Here is a 13,563-nt window from a genome sequence, read left to right as displayed (position 1 = left end):
GCCCCCAGGGACCCTCAGGAGGCAATGGAACTTCATACTCCAACCAAGAGTGCTCCAGGAGGCGCGTTTGCAGAGTGGTGGAGAAAGGGGGCTTCCTGGCACACTACGGGTTGGGGGATGAAGTCCACTTTACTCCTGAGGGATTTTGGGGGCGAAGAAGCCCTCCTGGTACCTCCTGTAAGTCCTATGCAGCGGAATTCCTGAGCGCTGGTCGGAGGCCCAGCCCCCTTTCTGCACCACTCTGCAAACATGACTACTACGTTATAGTTATAAATTAGCATTTAAAAAACCTTAGAAATCCACTGAAAAAAACATAGGTTTCAGGGACGTTACAGTTAGTAATTAGCATTTAAAAAACCATAAAAATTAATTGAAATAAACACAGGTTTCAGGGACGTTATAGTTACTAATTAGCATTTGAAAAGCCATCGAAAATCATGGAAAATAAACACGGGTTTCAGGGAAGTTATAGTTAGTAACTAGCATTTAAAAAAAGCTTTTAAATTCACTGAAAAAAACACAGGTTTCAGGGACGTTACAGTTAGTCTGACATTACACTCGTACAAAACCAGTGAAATTCGGCCATTATATACCTCGCGCCCTGCAATGCACTGCTGATGACGTCACATATTACACCACTCATGACATGGTCAGTGACATCACTGATGACATCAATCATCTCCTTGTGTTTGCTTTGTTCACCATAAGTTGACAGTGTATGCCCAGACATGGCTCCCTTGCTCACTTTGCCACTGAATTCAAACTAGCCTGGCTGATGAGGGGTGTTACCCTGGAACCGGTCCCAGGATGCTTGCTTCCGGTTCAGGGAAGACCTGGCTTAGCAGTTCAGGCTGGACTTTTTCCCATGAGGCACAGGGTCACGACTGATTGGCATATAGCTGGGTCTGAACTGAGGTGGCGAAGTGAGTTAAAGAACGAGGATGGATTCAACCCAGATATGTGAAGGGGGTGAGTGTCTGAAACGTTTCAGCGCTCTGTCTATCATCTCTTTGTGTTAGCTTTGTTCACCGTAAGATGGCAGGGAATGCCCAGGTGTGAGTCCTTTGCTCACTTTGCCACTGGATTTAAGCGAGCCTGGCTTATGAGGGGTGTTACCCTGAAACCGGTCCCAGGATGTTTGCTTCCGTTTCAGGAAAGACCTGGCTTAGCAGTTCAGGCTGGACATTTTCCCATGAGGCACAGGGTCAAGACTGATTTGCATTTTCACAGATTGAGGCCGCGGTACGAGAATTGCTGAGGGACAACAAGCCGCCGCGAATTGCAATGGCTAAACTAACTATGGGATGGTATGATGGGGGAATAGGACTGCCGGATTTGCGCCGTTACTACCAAGCCTCACAATTGACGGCCATAAACAGCTGGGTGTTTGGGGGGCACGATGACCCAAGCTTCCGTACTGATCACTGGCTGCTGGGAAAAGGGGGTTATAATAGAGCCCTATATACTAATCACAAGAAGCTGGGATTGACGGGCCCAATGGAGCGTACGGTAGCAGTGTGGAACGGGGTTCAGAACCAGATGGGTTGGAGGGGTCGCCTGACGAAGGCAACCCCGCTATGGGAGCCAGACATACTGGGGAGACTTAGCTCATACGCAGGATTCGATAAGTGGGACTTGATAGGAATCTCTAGGGTAGGTGACATGTGGGTAGAAGTGAAAAAGTAATGTGCCAACAAGGGATTTTGTTTGAAGAAATTATATCTTTTTTTAGTTTTAGAAAATTAATTTGAAAATGAGTTCAAAACTGATACTCAACAACACATTATTTGACTGAATTGATCAAATATGTAAAACACACACGGTGTATCTATTTCGTGAAAAAATCACAGATCTTTTTATATATACAATCAATAAAAAGGAGTACAAATAAACAATTGAATGTGCAGTGTAACATGAAGAGAGAAAAAAATAAATGTTATCCACATTTCATGAAACAAAATATCCAATCCACAAGAAAACACAGAGATCTATCTCATAATAGGAGAGCAATCAACTGTACATAGATGTTATGGATATAGATAATGTAGTCGACGTTTCGGTCTGTGATGGCGTCAATCCGTCAGACCATCTTCAGGACAGTGGAGATTTCTAAAAAGGACTCTTATGACTCATTGAATTCAGTCTGAGTAGAGGCAATTTCATCCCCTCATCGAATGGATTATGCTGGTTCCGATCTTAGTTGGATGAAGATATTCCTTCCTGATATCTATGAAGGGATAATAGAACACTGCAAGGCAGCACTATGAGTGTGGTACTCTTGTACGTCAAAAGGAGGAGACTATCCTTCCTGGTTTAAGGTTCTTTCTTGGGAACTCTGTGATGACAATTTCTATCCGAGAAGAAACGAATTCAACAACCGTCCGCAGGCAGGAACCCGAACACGTCGACTACATTATCTATATCCATAACATCTATGTACAGTTGATTGCTCTCCTAATATGAGATAGATCTCTGTGTTTTCTTGTGGATTGGATATTTTGTTTCATGAAATGTGGATAACATTTATTTTTTTCTCTCTTCATGTTACACTGCACATTCAATTGTTTATTTGTACTCCTTTTTATTGATTGTATATATAAAAAGATCTGTGATTTTTTCACGAAATAGATACCCCGTGGGTGTTTTACATATTTGATCAATTCAGTCAAATAATGTGTTGTTGAGTATCAGTTTTGAACTCATTTTCAAATTAATTTTCTAAAACTAAAAAAAGATATAATTTCTTCAAACAAAATCCCTTGTTGGCACATTACTTTTTCATTTAAACTTGCCCAAGCCCTCAAGGGTATATTGGGTCTTTCCCTTACGGTTACAATGTGGGTAGAAGGGCAAAAGGCTTCCTTCCCGGAACTTCAAGCCAAGTACCAGTTAGCCCCGTCTGAGAGATTTTGTTACTTACAGATTAGCCATGCTATAGATGCGGCACGGCCCAAAGACGGGCCCCTTCCGGACTCCTCTCCCTTGGAGGATAGACTCCTGTTGGACCCCATGAACTGTAAGGCCATTTCGCTCACGTACAAGAAGCTGATCAACAATAGAAGTGATCCTATGACCAAGCTTAGGGCGGCCTGGGAGGCCGACTTGGGAGACCTGCCCGATGAGGACTGGAGGGAGGCATTATCATCGCCAAGAGAAGTAGCCGTCCCCATGCGTTTACGACTTGTGCAACTTAAAGTCCTTCATAGGGTATATTTTGATGCCAGACTGTTGCACAGACTCAATAGGTGCCCAGATTCCCAGTGCCTCAGACAGTGCGCACAGACTGGCATGTTTTTATATATACTATGGGATTGTCCCTGTATAACGGAATATTGGGTCAAAGTCACCAGACAAATGGCCAGGGTTTGCGATAAGGCAATAGACCCTACACCCACGCTATGCTTGTTGAACATCTGGGTAGCGACAGACCTTACGCAAATTGAACAACAATGGGCCACAGGGGGATGGGGGGTAACCAAGAGGAACATTGCACAGCTATGGGGAGTAGGCACCTTACCAAAACTAGCGGACTGGGCTAAGGACATGGACTACGCCATGCTAGCGGAGAAGGCAGTGTTCAAGGAGAGGGGGTGCCCATGCAGATGGGATCACAAGTGGGGGAAGTGGAACAAGTATAGAGGCAACATCTGTGTTTCTCCGACAGTCGAACTTAGGAAGGAGAGTCAACTGCTACGGGGAGGAGTAACACTGAATCAGCAAACTTCTGAGTAAAGGGTCCCAATGGGGCCGCCTGTAGGGGTGATACGAGGTTAAATTGAAAAGAGTGTCATGGCGTGTGCCACGGGGGGCGCTCCCGGTACGGGGAACTGTAATAATGTTGGTGATGGGGCGTGGTAAAAGGCGCAGAGGGATGGATGAACAGGCAATAGTAGACATCTTTGCATTGTCAAATGTATTTGTTATGCTCGCTGTCTTAAGTATTAATAAAAAGTGTTTTAAAAAAAAAAAGACTGATTTGCATATAGCTGGGTCTGGACTGAGGTGGCGAAGTGAGCTAAAGAACGATGATGGATTCAACCCAGATCTGTGACTGGGGGTGAGTGTCTGAAAATGTTCAGTGCTCCGTCCATCATCTCCTTGTGTTTGCTTTGTTCGCCCTAAGTTGGCAGAGTATGCCCAGACGTGGGCCCCTTGCTCACTTTATCACTGGATTCAAGCTAGCCTGGCTGATGAGGGGTGTTACCCTGAAACTGGTCCCTGGATGCTTGCTTCCGGTTCAGGGAAGACCTGGATTGGCAGTTCAGGCTGGACTGTTCCCATGAGGCACAGGGTCAACACTGATTTGTATATAGCTGGGTCTGGACTGAGGTGGCGAAGTGAGCTAAAGAACGATAATGGATTCAACCCAGATCTGTGACTGGGGGTGAGTGTCTGAAAATGTTCAGTGCTCCGTCCATCATCTCCTTGTGTTTGCTTTGTTCGCCCTAAGTTGGCAGAGTATGCCCAGACGTGGGCCCCTTGCTCACTTTATCACTGGATTCAAGCTAGCCTGGCTGATGAGGGGTGTTACCCTGAAACTGGTCCCTGGATGCTTGCTTCCGGTTCAGGGAAGACCTGGATTGGCAGTTCAGGCTGGACTGTTCCCATGAGGCACAGGGTCAACACTGATTTGTATATAGCTGGGTCTGGACTGAGGTGGCGAAGTGAGCTAAAGAACGATGATGGATTCAACCCAGATCTGTGACTGGGGGTGAGTGTCTGAAAATGTTCAGTGCTCCGTCCATCATCTCCTTGTGTTTGCTTTGTTCGCCCTAAGTTGGCAGAGTATGCCCAGACGTGGGTCCCTTACTCACTTTACCACTGGATTCAAGCTAGCCTGGCTGATGAGGGGTGTTACCCTGAAACCAGTCCCAGGATGCTTGCTTCCGGTTCAGGAAAGACTTGGCTTGGCAGTTCAGGCTGGACTGTTTCCATGAGGCACAGGGTCAAGACTGATTTGCATGTAGCTGGGTCTGAACTGAGGTGGCGAAGTGAGCTAAAGAATGATGATGGATTCAACCCAGATCTGGGGGTGAGTGTCTGAAAAGTTTCAGCGCTCCGTCCATCATCTCCTTGTGTTTGCTTTGACATCACTGACCATGTCATGAGTGATGTAATATGTGATCTCATCAGCAGTGTTAAAGTTAGCTGAGTTTGTTGCATTTCAGTTTAGCTCCGTTCTCTGGCAGATTGTTCTGCTTTATTCTATTGCTTTAAAAACTCAAGATGATTCTGCATATCTTTTGATGATCAGCTCTTACCTCTCTCTCTCTCTCTCTCTCTCTCTTTCGCGATCTCTCTACGGGGAAGAATTAGGAATTTCTCTGGCATTGCACTCCAGCTTTTGATCACTAGCAGCACAAGATTTTCTGTAATTTTTTCACTGCCTAATCTCTTTTTGTTTCTCTGAACTGAGTTCTGTCCTGTGGTCTTCCAGCTGATATTTCATGTCTCCAACCCAACCATTTTCTGACTGCTTTTGCGCTTTTTACATTGGAGCTCCATTCAGGTTTCAAGTTCTGAGTAAGGGTGGGATTGGAAACATGAAAATTATTGTAGTCGATGGGTGTAGTAACTCTTGTTATTTGCTTCCTTCCTTGGTGATACCTCTGTTAGTTGTTATGCGTTTGTTCAATCTTGGCTGATATTTATCCTAGGGTTTGTGTTATGGTTCCTTCTTATGTAACAGTTGCGTCAGCTCCTCGGAGTTCAGTCCATTATAGTTCTTGGCTGTGCCTGCTGGTGTATGTCCTTCATAGCCGTTTACTGTGCTGATGTTTGCGTGCTGATTTCATTACTGAGCACATACACAATGCGCTGCTGCCTGACTATTGGTGATGGATGTGTTAATTGAATCATTTCGATGACTTTGCTACCTTTTCTGTAATGGTTACATATTGTTGATTGGTTGTTCCAAACTCTGCTGTGTTGGTTACTTGGGTAGTATGCTTGCTTTTCTTTGTTGATTTACATGCAGACGGTAGATATTAAGGCTTTTGTTTTTTAGTTCCATAAAAATATAACACATGCCAACCAACTCTGTGTGTCGGTTCCATTGTGACTGATGGCTACCCTTTCTCTCTCACCTGTTTATTCAGTTATGGTTGAGTATTGGTGTTCCCTCTAGAATGTTATTTCCACTATGGTTGATGGCTGTGCTAACATTATGGCTGATGATTATGGTAGTGTCTCTTTCACTGATAATGCTGTATTTGTTTGTCCATATACAGTTGCTGCCTGTGGTAGCTGTTGTGTATGCCTTCTTCCTAGCAGATGATGATACTGTTTTTTGTTGCCTATGGATCTATTTTATATAAGGCACCTTTTTGAGTGCTGACTTTGTTGTTACCATTGTACTCCCTTGGTATCCAGAGGGGCTTTACTCTAAGTTCTGTTTTGTTTTCTAATTCCTGGTGTTTCTGCTAGTTGCTGTGTTTTCTAATCCAACGGAGGTAATGACTGTGATCATCTTTGGTTCATTTGCCACTGGCATCTGCCACAGCTAGCTGGGCTGGTTATTGTGTTTGGCTCTTTTAAAATTGATCACTTTGTTTTCTAGTTCCGTCTCCTCGTGCCTTTAGCTCCTGGTTGTAGCTGTGATTGTTTCCCTAATAGCTTTTGCATAGTGTTTGCATGACATTAGCTACAATATTTCCAGTTATTTGATTTCTTCATTGAATTTGTTTTTTCACGCTGCGTGTTTTCTTCAGAATTGTTGGGTCTAGGTTGCTTTGTTAGTGTTTATTTTAGATCTGGTGATTTTGCTAGGACTTGCATAATGCTTCCCTCAGAGCTGGTGGCTTGGCTAACATTTGGTTTGGGTATTTAGTGCATTATACATGTTTGTTTCTTCTCATCTAGTGGCTACCTTACCTCTTGTACTAGGTTCTTTCGTAACTGATGACTCCACTAGTTAGCTACTCACCAAAACCCATTTAAATTAAGTTCCTAGACACAAGTCCTCACCCCTCTGACAGCCTAAGGCTCACCCACAACTTACTCACCATTCTCGACCACCTGCAGCAGATAAGGCACAGATCACCCAGTAACTACCACTTCCGGTATGAGGAGGCACCTGCCAGTTCTAATGACATATGCAGAGTATGAGTTTTCAACTACCTGGAATGGGGCAGAAATCCCATGCGGATATGACTTGCCAGGGGAGCTCGGTTAAGGTTTCTAAAAAACCAAATGGGTTTCTTGCCGAGGAGACTTCTATCCAATGACCCCGATGACTGGGCTTTCTAGGTCGTATCTCTGTACTCGTTCTCTTTGTTTAATTGTATCCATGACTAGGGAAGACGAACGAGTGCCCGTGCTTCCTCCTCTTTCTCTCTACTTTGTTAATTGATTAAGGTTTCTTACATACAGTACAGGTGCATTTAGCGAGTTGTAGTAAAATGTGGAGTAGCAAGCATTTTGCAAATTATTTTTAGGGGTGGGCGGAATTTGCGTAATCGCGTTACGCAAATCTCCGCGAAACGGTAAAAAATCTCCGCGAACACGCAGAAATTTCGCGAATAGGCGGAATTGCTTGTTCGCGATGCTTTTTTCCTGTTCACAATTGCTGTTTGCGTGCTCGGGGAGAAATATCTCGCAAACACGCATTTTGAGAACGCAAACAAGCAAAAAATTTCGCGAAGTCACGGAATGCAGATTTTTGGGCACTTTCGCGTTCTCCGCGGAACGCGAAATTACCCAAATTCCGCAAATTCCGCGAGCGGAACGGAATTTACCGCCCAGGCCTACTCTCAATTACCATCAGCGGAAGGTGAACAACGACATTTGGATTTTATCGCCATAATCAATGAGCACTGTTGGAGTGGACTACTCTACCTGCTTTTCCCCAGTGGAAAAAAATACTTCTACTTAGAGCTTTCAGTATTTTCACTATTATTCCCTGTTCTGCTTATTTTGTTTTTTGTTACATCATTTCCACCATTTTTCTGTAATATCAATTTCGTCTTTCAATATTATTAATTTTGTGATCTTACAATAGTATATCGTGGGCAATGCTCCTTCTGGCCTTGTTATTCTCTTTATCATTCCATGTTTGATATTGAGTCTCCTGTCAAAATTATTCCGGTAATTCTGTGCCGTGGTATCTTTGTGTCTGCTGCTCCTAAATCACTTTGTTTTATTCTGCCTGTATTTCCGGGTCTGCCTATATTTTTTATCTGTGTGTGGAATTTCTTCAGTTCTCCGTGTTTTTTAATTGAACATACACGTAGAAATCTTTATTACCCTCTATTAACTCAGTTAATATTTATTTAAAAGTACAAAAACTTCATAAAAACACATTACAAAAAAATCAAGGTTTTGCTGTAGCCATCATTAACAAATATAACAATATTGCACAGTGCACTGCGTGTCAAAATTGCTAATTTTTGTGAGACAATGGGGTAGCCATATAACATTACAAAAAACAATTGATGGACAGAATGCAGAACAATGTCATACATTCACCCAAGTACAGAGATCTGGGCCTAAATCCATAGTTTTTTTTCTCCCCATGCCATTCCAGTTTGAACCCAGCCATATGCAAATCAGTTTTGACCCTGCTCCCTGTGGAAACAGTCCAGCCCAAAATGCCAGGCCAGGTCCTCCCTGGACTGGAACCAGGGAGGCACAGGATCAAGACTGATTTGCATATGGTTGGGTCCAAACAGGGGTGGCGTGGTGAGCAAAAGAGCGATGGATTAAACCCAGATCTTTGTGACTGGGGGAGAATATTTGCATTGTTCAGCATTCCGTCCATCATTTATTCCTATAGACATATAACATGTCTTATGTAAAAAGCATAGCCAAAAGAAGATGGCTTTTCCACGGATTGTGTTAAGACCAAGTGTCATAGCAGACCATTTTATATCTTGTGGTAACCCTAATATTGTACTGGTAAGTACCACATGCTGTGTTTGTCATTCATACAGCATAACCTAGGGTCTTATTTTAAACCATGAAGACCCTCATTCCAGACTGCTAGTAAACGTCAGTGGTTGCTTAATGGAGTGTTACCTGTTCCTCCGTGATTATATGTAACGCAGTAGTCCTATATACCAGGATATTGTCCCTCAAGAATTCTCAGGAAAAAATGTGGGCAGGAAAAATCAATAACCAGGCAAATCTGGTCTGGTAAATCCAGTTTCCCTGGATATTCTTGATCGTAAGTGGGCAACTCGTAATGGTTTTGTTTTCTAATCCCCCAGAGATACTGTTTTGACTGTTAAAGGCATCCATGGGCACATCACCATTCATTTTTTCCATACATTCTATTTACCCAGTAACAGTGATTCATATGCACAAATCCGCGCATTATTTAGAACCTTGATCCCATTTCCACGTTTATCGTTTTACAGCTAATTACCAGACCTTTTTTATGCAAATGATAAAATTTCATCTGCATATCTATGTTTGTAGAGGATCTGCCCAATTATTCATTGTATATTTGGAGCTTGTCAGAAATGTTTTTTTCTTGTGACAGGAATGGGAAAGGGACAGCACCGGATGCCATCCAAGGATGAGCTAGTCTTGAGATACAATCGCATGAACAGCATTCCTCAGGTAAGGAGGGGATGAGCTGGACCGCTTTAGATGGTTGGGATTTGACTGCCATATTTCAACCATCCTATTGGGCCAAATGGATGGAGGTCATAGAGCTCTCAGCATGCTGTTGTCCTTAAAGCTGACATCATTCTGTATTTATGCAGCATTACGCATGAGTGTTGGATGGATAAAGTCATGGTGGTCACTTGTAGGTAGAGTTCACTAACACATTTACTCTAGTGATGTCTTCGAATCCTACAGCGTTCGGCTCATTTATGGGGTACGTCTGAAGGAAAAAGGGGAGACTGCATTTTTTCCCTAGCAGTATAGATTACTTAAAAGAAAATAAAAAGGTTAGATTCACATTAAAAGATTATTAGAAATTCCAAAATGTACTGTTGGTTGGCACTTTGACCTAAGTCAAACTAAAGAGACAGTGACACAACCAAGGCAGCCTTCCTGTTATTTGCCAAGAACAACAAACAAGATACAGTACAAACCTGGCCCAATGACTTGCACCTTGATGGCTTTCACCAATTGCCAAGTAAATTGGAGTCACACTGGACACCAACCACGCCCTCAAGTAACACATTGCTAAAGAAACAAAGACATCTTGGTAGCAGCTCTCTCTACTAAAGAAAGTCAAACCATTTCTTCCAGTGCTTTAAGTTATTATATTTTATTCTTTACCCATGTTGAAAACAGTATATCCTATTACTGTCTGAATCGGTGTATTAACATCTGGTCTGTGTGAATGAATACTCTTCCATCGGTGCTGTACTGTTGTTCTGTAACTTAGGGCTTGATTTAGATCTTGGCGGACGGGTTACTCCATCACAATGGTGACAGATATCCCATCCACCAAAATATAAATCCCATTATATCCTTTGGGAGACTAGCAAATTGAAATGTTTGTCAAATGTTATGGAACTTGGATTAATATGGAACTTATTTTCATCTAAGTCTTTATAAATAATATTCAAGCCAAATCACAATGGCCAAAAAAGATATCTGTTATTAATGTTTCTATTATTATTTTTAAATAGACTTTACATGTGTTGAAAATGGCCCTTTTTGCAGGGTTATCCCCAAACCTTTTGCTCCTTCTTCCTCTTTTTTCTGACCAGTTTTTGTTGTCGATAGGTCTCTGTGCACTTTGCCACTGCTGATCAGTGCTAAAGTGCATATGCTGTGTAAATTATGATGATAATTGCTTATCCATGATTGGTATATTTGATTTACTGTTAAGCCCCTAGTAAAGTGCACTGAGTGTGCCAGGGCCTGTTAATCAAATGCTACTAGTGGGCCTGCAGCACTGATTGTGCCACCCACATGAATAGCCCTGTAAGTGTGTTTCAGACCTACCACTGTAGTGTATGTGCATGCAGTTGTGAACTGCGCAGGCCGACCTGGCAAGGGCACCCACTTGCCAGGCACTAACCTTCCCTTTTCCTACATGTAGGACACCCCTCAGATAGGCTCAAGGTACCCCCATGGGCAGGGTGCAGTGTATGTGAAAGGTAGAACATGTACTGGTGTGTGTGACATGTCCTGATAGTGAAATACTGACAAGTTTGTGTTTCACTATTGAAAATCTGTCTGTCCCATAGGATAGCATGGGAGATACTTTGTAACATATTACAAGCATAACTTCCCTTTGAGACAAGATAGAGGAATAACGTTTAGGCTCTCTGAACTCAGAATTTAATAACAGATCTTTTAGTAAAGATGGTTTTTAAATTGTGTGTTTGAAAATGCAACTTTTAGAAAGTAGACATTTTCTTGTTTAACCATGCTGTATGCTTCCGCCTTTTAGTGTATTGGCTGTCTGGTTTTGGAGTGACAGGGGCTGGAGATGTGCATTCACTGTAGACAGCCACTGTGGGGTAGGGGGGTGAGTTGTGCCTGGATGACTCAGAGCTGAGCTGAATAGACCTAGGCTGCATTTAGAGTTGTGGGATGAGTTTTCCTTGCACGTGGATAGGGCCTGTCTCCCTTGCACAATTCTGAGACCACCCCCTGCGGTCATACTGCACCAGGAAGGACAGAACTGGTTTTGACTGGTCTCAGAGACCCTTGCACAAAGAAGAACAAAATGGGATATAAGTAGTGAACCTTATACCCCAGGTCCTTAGCTCACTTCTGGACTCAAGAGGAGCTTTTACCAAGGAGTAGAGGTGGAGAGCTGTGAGGAGGAGTACTGCCCCTTTTGCTGTGTGATGTGTGGGGTTGGCCTGCAGTTGCTGCTTCTGCCAAGTAAAGGACAAAGACAGGACCATTGCTGAAAAACCTGCTTGAAGAAGAACCTCCAAAGACCTGTGTGTGCTGGCCTCCTGTTCTGAAGTCGCAGGGACATAAAGACTTCACTCCCGGCTCCCCTGAACTCTATTGCTGAGAGTTCTGACCTGCCTGTTCCAGTTTTGGGACTCTGGAGGTTGTTCCTGCTGTTGGGATCTGGAAGAAACCTAAAAGAAGCAAGAAAAGCAATCTCCGATGCCGTTAGCGATGCTGCCTTGATGCTGCAACCTGCACCGAGGCCAGGGGCACCACTCATGAAGTGCACTATGCACCGGCCAGTGTGCACCGCAGGTCCGACTCCCTTAGACCCCTTCATTTATCATCATTTCCCGATGCCAGCACTTGCATCGACTTTGTCATCGTCAGGGTCTGCATCCTGTTATCGTGTCGCCAACAAACCTTGAGGGTGACTCCACGAACTTGCCGACTTCGCATCCCCTCACCGGAACCGACGCCTCATTGCGGACGCAACCAACTTCCCTTGTCCTGGATTAGACACGTCGCCTACTTGCAGACACAACGCCTTGTCTCCCCCATGGCAGCCAGGGAGCTGCCCTCAACCTCGGCACCGACGCCTCCCCTCCATGACACTGTGCTTCGTCATAGACTTTGTTTTCCAAAGGCTCTGTTTGTTTGGGGGTCCATGTAACTCCGTGCCCAATGTCGTGCACCTCGCAGTTGGTGTTGTACTTTGGATTTATTGCTGTCATGATATTGTAATAGCCCCGGTTGGAGCTATTTGTTTTCTATAATCTTTATTTTGGAAATAACTGTATTTTAAGTGCTATTTGACTGCATGTATGTCGGATTTTTATTGTTTTGGTCTTGTTGAGTTTAGATAAAGATCCTTTATTTTTCTAAACTGTTGTGGAGTCCACTTGTGGTGTTATCACTGTATAACTGTGTGTTTTGAGTACAAATACTTTACACATTGCCTTGGGATAAGCTTGTCTGCTCATGCCAAGCTACCAAGAGGGTGAGCAGGGGTTATCTAAAGTGTGTATCCCCCTTACCCTGACTAGAAGGAAGGGTTCCTATTTGGACAAAGGTGCATACCTCTGCCAATTAGAGACCCCCAGTTCTAACAACATGATACACATAAATTATTCATAATCTCTTTGACAGTAGTTACGCCATATGATGATTAAGCAAACAAGTTCAGTTCAGCTTTCTTGTACTTGTATGGAGAAATGTAACTGCCATAGCGGAGGAGCCACCACTGCACACTGCAGTCTCCCTTCATCATAACTGCTAGAAATCACACCTTATCACCTCCCAGCAAGTTACGTAATTCCACTGTAGAGTCCGCCTAGAACCGCAAGGTTCCTAGAGCACAGTTTCACAACACTACATCTCCCCCTTTGTTAAATAAAAAGTAGAAACAACAGTTAAATTACATTTTCTCAATAAGTCGTTGAGGTGCTTGCACTAGTCGGCCAGATTGAGTGGTATCAGACAGTTAAGACACACTCTCATTATGCATTGTTGGCACAGGGTCCGGACTGTTAGGCGGGGTCGCCTCATTCATGATTGCAGGAGCTGACAAACCTCGAGGTAGGTGCTTAAAGTGTGACAAGACCGTGTGATAAATTTTCCGGAACAATATGCCTTGACCATGTGTCCTTTTCACGTCACAACCCTCATAGTGTCAACAGCAAACGGAGTGTCTGTTTTCCGCTTTCCTTTCTTGAGAATTGTCTGTGGAACAAACTGTAAAACTCA

General features: G+C 43.6%; 1 protein-coding gene across 4 annotated transcripts in view; it reads left to right on the top strand.

The window, feature by feature from the left end:
- PARP6 (poly(ADP-ribose) polymerase family member 6) overlaps nucleotides 1–13,563 on the top strand; it is a 289,649-nt gene that overhangs the window by 235,056 nt on the left and 41,030 nt on the right. For all 4 annotated transcript variants that reach the window (XM_085643949.1, XM_085643947.1, XM_085643948.1 and 1 more), the window contains exon 20: nucleotides 9,482–9,561. In XM_085643949.1, the coding sequence (XP_085500075.1) occupies nucleotides 9,482–9,561 (80 nt within the window). The remainder of the gene's footprint in view (nucleotides 1–9,481; nucleotides 9,562–13,563) is intronic.

This window comes from Triturus cristatus, chromosome 3_1 (genome assembly GCF_964204655.1).
Source record: "Triturus cristatus chromosome 3_1, aTriCri1.1, whole genome shotgun sequence".
NCBI lineage: Eukaryota > Metazoa > Chordata > Amphibia > Caudata > Salamandridae > Triturus > Triturus cristatus.
Note: the sequence above shows the minus strand (reverse complement) of the source record. Positions and strands in the feature narration are given on the sequence as shown.